General features: G+C 39.4%; 1 protein-coding gene across 1 annotated transcript; it reads right to left on the bottom strand.

Annotated features, from left to right (window-relative positions):
* Positions 1-276: 276 nt before the first annotated feature.
* LOC139902909 (mediator of RNA polymerase II transcription subunit 14-like) lies at positions 277-7,412 on the bottom strand. Its single transcript, XM_071885597.1, has 8 exons — positions 6,938-7,412; positions 5,704-6,789; positions 5,464-5,549; positions 5,131-5,305; positions 4,245-5,031; positions 2,808-3,781; positions 1,730-2,724; positions 277-1,270 (listed from the first exon to the last, which is right to left on the bottom strand). Exons 1-8 carry the CDS (start codon positions 7,145-7,147, stop codon positions 478-480), a joined length of 5,106 nt encoding a protein of 1,701 aa, XP_071741698.1. The 5' UTR covers positions 7,148-7,412; the 3' UTR covers positions 277-477.
* Positions 7,413-8,105: the final 693 nt, after the last annotated feature.

Genomic DNA, 8,105 nt, shown 5'->3' with positions numbered 1-8,105 from the left:
TATTATTTCTGCCTTGTTAGTAGAAAGACAAATAGTATTGATTCTATTTACTCGTATTATTCTACTCTACGGGTCAACAATATTATTCCATCTCCGAACCTCCTTTTTTCTTATTCTCATACCAGCACCTTTAACATCCTAAATCGTCTGATCTTTTAGTAATACTTTGTTATGCCTTTTTTGATTCGGACTCTATATTTTTATGCTGTTAATAATTCGGGTCAAACACAACCCGAAACAAAACTGAGACTTACAAGTTAGAGATTTTGACCCAAACTTATAAGTTAACTCACTGAAGCTACTATTTGTTATCGTTCATAACAGGAGGCAAAACACATTGTTAATACGGAGTGATAATTAAACAGTTTTATACAAAGGGAAAACTTTAGCCTACTTTAAAATTACATGTAATGGTCCCCAAACAATACAACATACAAACCATCATCAGCTCTCGTGTCATGTATAAGAAACCGAGAGTCATGTCGCAATGGCTCCAACACTGCTGCCAGTCCACAACCCTTGAAGACACATGTGTAGCGCTTTTTGCACATTATCAGCCACAATTCTCAGTCTTCCTTGATTCAAATCTCCACCCGATGATGACCCGTTCATATCAACGGTCCTGATCACTTTCTGTTTACAATATTCCCAGTCGTCGGATCGAACCCAGCACGACCGCCCTCCATGGCTACCTTCCATACCCAAAAACGTCACACTTGGGTTTTCACCAAAAGAATACTTCAATCTTACAGACACACAATACGGCAACCACGCAGCACCACCAGCAGCATTTATGTGCGGTATTTGTGCGGGGTCAAGAACCACGGTCAACCCAAAGTCAACGGAATTATGTGGGCGGTCATAGTGGATGTTACTTTTCGAAGCCGATGAGTTTTCTGAATTTGTATAAAGTCCGGTGTGATTCTCGAGGCATAATTCGATTCGTGATTTTTGTGCTGGTTGAATATCGTTTCCTTGGGCCTGAGCTAAACCTTTTTTCCATGCGATTAATTTTAAGAATTCTTTTAATACCGAAATTGGTAATGTAAGGAGTGTGATGAACGATGCAACACGAGATGCATCGTAGGGTTCGGATGCAACACGGCGGCTGAAGTAGTCGCATATTTCACTTATTTCGGACTGAAGTAATTCTTCTTGAGCGTTAACCGAGTTGTTCTGCTGCTGCTGTTGTGAATGATGAAACCGTTTTACACTTAGGACTTGAAGAAGAAGTTGAACTCTGTGGACACTAACTGCAAATACATATCCCCTGCAAAAACAATACATGGTTTAAAAAAACAACTAAAAAAAAAAAAACTGTGGGTCAAATTGGGCCGTGTTTCAACTCTAATGGGCTAAAGGATAAAATCTAAAGACTTCACCTAGAAGGCTTATTAGGTCATATGGGACAACTGGGTCAATTTGGGCCAAGGGTCACTCTAACGTATATTATTAATGCACATGTACTACATAAATTTTATCGAAAGAGACAACATAATTCCGTACACCGGACAATCAATACTAAAAATAATATATAATCTCAGAAACTGAAGTGCATTAGGATTTGGGTCAACAAAACCCAGCCAAGCCAATTTCAATCAGGACAGCAATGCACTATTGTAACGTATTACATAACCTGCCTGACCCGCCCAGTTTCGCAATATGTCTAATAAAATCCAACTGTAACAGGTGAAATCAGCTTTTGATCAATTTAAGCTTTAACTCTTACCCGACAAAGAAGCGCAAAGCAGGCTGCTCCTGATCCAAATTCAACAGTGCACCTTCGTTGTCCTTTAAAATAGATCCAAGAATCTCTTTCAAGAGTTCGGGTAATTGTGCAAATAACCATAATACTCCAAGGTATTTCAGAATGCCTCGAAGAACCTTTTTAAGAGCCACAAGTGGGACCCATCCACCACCATAACCACCATCATCCCCAAGCCCAATAATCGCCGTATTCAACTCTCCTCTAACGTGAGCCGGGACAACTGTACCAGGTGGTCTTCGTACTAAACCCGCACTTGATGATGCTGACATGGCATTTGTAGCACGGTTAAAACCAACCGCTTGGTTCCCAGGTCTAGACATTCCAGAAAGTCCAACTCTGTTGCCATTGGTGGGACCAGAAGATGCAACAGAAATGTTGGAACCGGTAGGTCCAACCGACGGTTGACCACCAGTAAAATTAGGGTCTAACCCGTTTAACTCTTGAGCAACATGTTCCATGATGAAAGGCCGAAACTGCGGACACGGTAATGATCCTCCAACTGCGGGACCACCTTTTGGTGGTGTTGCAGGTTGCAACCAAACTTGATCTCCAGCAAAGCACCTCATGTCAACTGCAAAATATTTTCGGTATATGATCCGAATCCAATATGGGCCACGAAGTACAAACGATACATCAATTGGCAAAAGTGAACTAGGGACAATTCCCGGACCGCCTCGCGCAGCCACACTAGCAGCATTTAACATGGCAGATGGAGCAGGGTTCCCACTAGGACCAGAAGCTTGAGTAACACTTGCGTTCGAACTATTTGGCATTTGTCCATATGCGTTCACTTTTGATTGTGCAGAGACAGTTGAAGCAGCACCAGGAACCGCAGAAACAGGGGCGGCTCGTGCGGGACGTGTTGCAGCAGCAAGAGCATGCAAGGGTCCTGCCGTGAGACGAATACAGTCCAAAAGAGATGAAACCTCGGTCCCATTGATAAAATCCTCTAAAAACTGAAAAAAGAGAAATTTAATCATGTTTATATCAAATTTGAGCTGTATAAATACTAAATCAAAGCAACGAACGTCAAACCTACCTTGGTATGAGGCCAAAGTTGGTCAGGTGATACATGCATCGTACAACCATTTTTACCCGATTCCCATTCAACAACAAACCGAGCAAGAACCCCCGAACCAAAACTAAACCATAAACTCATTAAACCAACTGCCTCGATTTTAAACACTCTCCTCATCTGTTCCGAGTATTTATCCCCTGCTTCGGACCCACTTTTTCCTCCTATGGGTGCTTTAGCATCACCATTATATTGACTTTCTTCTGTTTTCTCGTCAGTTTTAACAACCAGTAGTTTCCTCATTCCTAAAGCAAACGTCCGAGCATTAGATAACCGTTGTATGTCCGCAACCAATTTTCTAATGCTGTCTGCTTCAACGGAATTATAGGTCAAAACAACGCCGTCAGCATCATAACGAATATGCGAATCTATATCAGATGTGTTAGCAATCCGAACACCCGAACCCCACGGAGTATTAACATTTCCCTTTTGAAGCTCCCATAAATCCATAAAATGTTGGTCGTTAATTTTTACGTCCCAATACATACTTCCTGGTTTCCCAAGTCTCAAACATATGTGTTCCCATGTGTCACTGGTTGCAAACGGGAGCTTGAACCATATGTTCGTAGAAGCAGTTCTCAGACCTACTTCTTCAGCATATGGAATGTTAAGAGCAACCATTTGACTAGTCAACCGAGCATGTTTGATGCCGAGTGAGCAGTGTCTGACTACATGTAGAAGAGCTGACACATAGATACTGGAAGGTGCATCGCCTTTATTTACCTCTCCTATAAGATTCACATATCTGTATTTCTCAATATTGCTGACCACACCCAATTCATTTTGATTTGTTTTTTGAAATTTTGTTCTCTTGAAAGACGGTTCAAGGCTTTCGCAGGACTTGAGTGATGGAAGTAAGTCTAGCATGTCCGACAATGTACGTTTTCGTGATACGTTGTCTTTATGGATCTGAGTAATTGGGGAGCCTGGTACAGGAGCTGAGAAAAATAAAGAAGAATGTATAGAGTGAACTGTTAAACAAAATAAGTACGGGTGAAAAAATGGTCGGGACAAGTGGCTGGATAACAGGTCAAAAAAGGCATTCAGCGAACTAAAAACAACTTTTTACATATTTTTCATGTCCTACAGATGACTAATGTGCTATTCTGTCACCTAAGTTTTAGGAGTTACAACTTAATATAGAATTTAATACATTCTTTATGGAGCTTTATGCTATTTATACTATTGTAAAACTAAAAATATGCTCAACCCTGGAACTGTAAATAATAATCTGATCTAACTATTTATTAAAAAAAAATTACTATTTACCTGTTTGATCCATTTCCTTGTAGTTAACTAGCTAGTTTTTTACATGTACTTTTGACCCGTTATAAAACATACCCCAAATTAAACTATAAGTAGATGGGTTTAAATCGACACAAAAACTTCAGAAAAACCCACCTGAAGTTCCAATGACCGACTTTTTTAAAGCATTTCCTCTTGCACTTGCTGCAGAAGCTCGAGATGATAGCCGAGCAGACCGAGTTCCTGCATCTGGTGCATGATCATCATCCACTGTATAGTGTGGAGATCTTGAAGCCAAATCTTGTTCGGATTTTGAAGCTGACAGCTTCTTACTGGACGACTTTCTTGAAGTGATTGAGCTCGTTGAAACAGATGGCATCCTCCCCTTGTAATTACTCGCCGGATACAACACACCATTCCAATTCGAACCTACACTCGTAAGATTCACAGAATTATCAGCATGAGAACTTATTTGTCCAGAACCGTGACTGTAATTCTGTACAGAAAACGCAGATACGGACGACCGTCTTTCTTGCTCAAATATTTCATCCACGATGGAAGAAAAACCAGTTAGACCAGAACCTTCAACGGCCAAATCGGAAAGAAGACTATGGTCAGAAGTGTGATTGTTGCCAATGTCATTATTAGATGTTAGGCCACCGTATTCAAGACAGGCTGAATCGGGTTCCCCTTCAAGCATATGCATTTCATTTATATCAACGTTTTTAACACGAGTAACAATATTGGAGACACCAGATGATTCATGCTTTCCTGATGAATCTGGCTGAGTTTCTAGCAATTTGAAAATAGGTTTAAAGTCATCTTCGAGTTGCATCAGCAGAAAATAAGAGCTCCCACAGTCAGGAAATCCCATAAGAAGCATATCGGAACCATTCATGACATGTTTTGGAACCTTTACAGGTGAAACCCCATGTTCATACACCTGCAAGAATATAGATATATGAAACCTCCATGTTTATAATCCATTAAAAAAGTAAGAAACGATATAATAACTTTTAATGTGTCTGAGAAAAGTTGATACCTGAAGACCTAAAAACCTCCCAATAGATGCAAATAAATGCAATAAACTTTTGGTTCTTAGGCTTATAAATGCTTCAGCAGCAGTAATAGTTCCCTGGTTTATTGCATCCTCACATTCTTTTAATGCTGATGATGAAATGGTACTTCTTGAAGAATGAAGGAGAAAGCGCCCAGTTCTGCAGTTATAAAGAACAAACTTCTTATTTATGTGAATCTAATGTTCAAATTTCCTTTCGGATATGTGTGTAGTGAAAGAGAATAAAATTTGTTTAGTTCTGAAAGCTAAAAAAACATTTTTGTAGCGAAGATTTATATCCATAGATTGAAGTAAGACCTTATATTCATTCCAAGCGTAAAGAAAGATGAACCATAAGCACGCACACGTAGTACTTCCTGCCCTTCAGAGTCTGAACTGTTATCCTGCACATAGAAATAAAACAAAGAAACATATCAACAAAATGAGCATACTTAATTGTATAAACCATGTGAGTACAACCCACACTAGATAGATAATTTGAATTTATAGATACTTATTGCTATCTCAAAGTTTATATAATCAAACCACAATACTGACCTTACTGTACTCGGCAATAGTTTCATCAACATGACAGTGAAGAATAACGTCACCATCGGCTCGTCGAATATGATTATTTTGCCCCAATTCTTTATATATTTCAAGCAAACGAGTATACTTATTGCAACATATAGCTCTGAGTAACAAACTCTCAACATCAATACAGCTCTGGTCGATGGATAATTCCGCCTCTTTATTAGTTTTAGGATCAATAACAAACGAGCTATGAAGACACTTTATCTTCAAATCCGGCCCTGGTTCAATCCTAATAAATGGACATGTTGCTGCATCTGATGTTCCATTGATTCTATCACAATCCAACCAATAAAGAATCTTTACGCCCGGAGTCCGTAACCCACTAGACTCAGTTTCACCATCTTGACTTATTTGCATAGAACCACCAGCACTGCTTTGACTTTGACCCAAATTACCATCAGATATAAGCTCAAATCGAATTGCATCTTTCCATCTACCTATCCTAAGTGCTTGCACTTGTCTTATAACAGTGTCCATTATAAGCGCAACACAAAATTCATGAAGTATAGTATACAAAGTTGTAAACGGGGCATCAGAAACAGCCATTCTTCGTTCTAAATCGTCTCCAAGAACAAACCGTCTCATTTCTTCAAGCTTCACAAGACCACTTTTTTCACCAACAAGTATCTCCAAATGCAATATTCTCCACATCGTTAAATGTCCCCGATATCCGAGAGTCAGCAACACCTTAAACTCTCCTTCCACACATATATTCACTGTACCATCAAATATTTTAACCTCAGAAAACTCTTTCGGGAGTGACGTTTCGAGTAATTTCGATCTCACAATAGTGTCTAACTTCTTCAACACCGGTTTCTGCTGTTTTTCATTCAAAGTACTCTGAATACCAACGTCTTCCGTGCACTTCGGTAAACGCTGGTAGCTTCCGGTAAGCAGAATTTCAATGGCAGATGGAACATCATAAATAGGAGCACGAGCTTGTTGCAGCCCTTCATGCATAAAAAACATGTTATCTGCAGCTTGAGTGAAACACGTTTCATGACTTGATAGTGTTGATGCGAGTTGCTGACAATATTGTATCAGTGGCACCTGCAAATTAAATAACCTAATTCCTTAACATATACTTATACATACTTATTATAGCCCAGTGTAACAGGCATAAATATTTCTATATTGGGATATATTCAACAGAAAAATAAATAAATAAAATAAAATAAAATTAGACGAGCTATGTAACCTGTTGGCACCACTGAGCAAGAACATTAAGTCTAAGCATTCTCTGTTGAGTCTTAACAAGATACTTAAGAATACTCATCTTCTTTTCATGATCCGACATTTTGCTTGATTTCGATTTTTCGATCAATTCCTTTAACGAAATATAAGATTCCTCTGCAGCTCGAGTCACTAAAGTGGAAAATTCAACCGATTCTTGACCTAATTCCGCCATTGTTGACGTCTCAGGTATTGTTACGATTATGTAGTATATGTTTCCCCCAATTATAAATAATCGCACTAACTGAGTGAATACATATCGAATTAAATATAATTAGGGCACGAATTTATGAAACGAAGCATCGGGTTTAATTAGAGATTGAACTCCACGGCGTTACCGATTGAAGAAGATCGCCGGAGTCGTTACCAGATGCACCGCCTTCCGCCGCTCCGGCGTCGCCCTAGTCTGCTTCCGCCGTGAATCTTGTGTGTACGTATAAAATTAGAAATGGAGATCTTTATTCGAGAATTTTAGTGTGTGTGTGTGTATATAGGAGGAAAATAGCTACCAAGTCAAACGGGGTTAATTTAGTTTTACAAAAGAAACAAAAAAAACAAAAACGCAATATAGAAATTATAACCCAAAATGTTAAAAAGATGGCCAGTCAGAACAACAGCTTCAATCGAAAATTAACTAAAGAAATTCCTTTAAATCTCACAAAATTCGTGATATCAAACGTCACATTTATTTCCACATATTTACATATCGCTAAATTTTTTACTATTCTATTTAAGCTAAATATAGTAAGATGCGATAAAACCCTCTTTTTAACTTAAAACGTTTGTGTTCTTTTTTTTTTTTCATTTCTGGTTTGTAGCCTTCCTTCTTTCTCTTCCAGCCACCGGCGAGACTTTTCTTTTTCCGGTGAATGGCATGGTTTTCCGGTCGTCCTCCTTCTTGCCGCCGTTCCCGTGGCAGTTGCTGGAGGGTTGGCCGGGAGCCGTGATGTTCGCCGGTTTGTTTTTTTCGTTGATCTACCTTCCCTGCATTCTCGCCGGATTCTTTCGTTTTGGCCTGAATCTCGCCGGACATGCAATAAAGCGCCGGTCATTCGACGTTCTCTCGTTTGCAGGTGCTTATGTGGCTTTTCTTCGTAGATCTGGGTTGTTTCGTGGTTCTGGTTTGGGTTTGC

Source organism: Rutidosis leptorrhynchoides, chromosome 3, assembly GCF_046630445.1.
Source record: "Rutidosis leptorrhynchoides isolate AG116_Rl617_1_P2 chromosome 3, CSIRO_AGI_Rlap_v1, whole genome shotgun sequence".
Lineage (NCBI taxonomy): Eukaryota > Viridiplantae > Streptophyta > Magnoliopsida > Asterales > Asteraceae > Rutidosis > Rutidosis leptorrhynchoides.
Note: the sequence above shows the minus strand (reverse complement) of the source record. Positions and strands in the feature narration are given on the sequence as shown.

What these genes read in the sequence shown, in the direction of transcription:
- LOC139902909 (XM_071885597.1), bottom strand. Translation starts at nt 7,147, where the DNA reads ATGGCGGAATTAGGTCAAGAATCGGTTGAATTTTCCACTTTAGTGACT. An exon ending in TTGCTCAGTGGTGCCAACAG is followed by an intron (nt 6,790 to 6,937) that starts GTTACATAGCTC and finishes TTTAATTTGCAG; the next exon opens with GTGCCACTGATACAATATTG. An exon ending in CTATTGCCGAGTACAGTAAG is followed by an intron (nt 5,550 to 5,703) that starts GTCAGTATTGTG and finishes TTCTATGTGCAG; the next exon opens with GATAACAGTTCAGACTCTGA.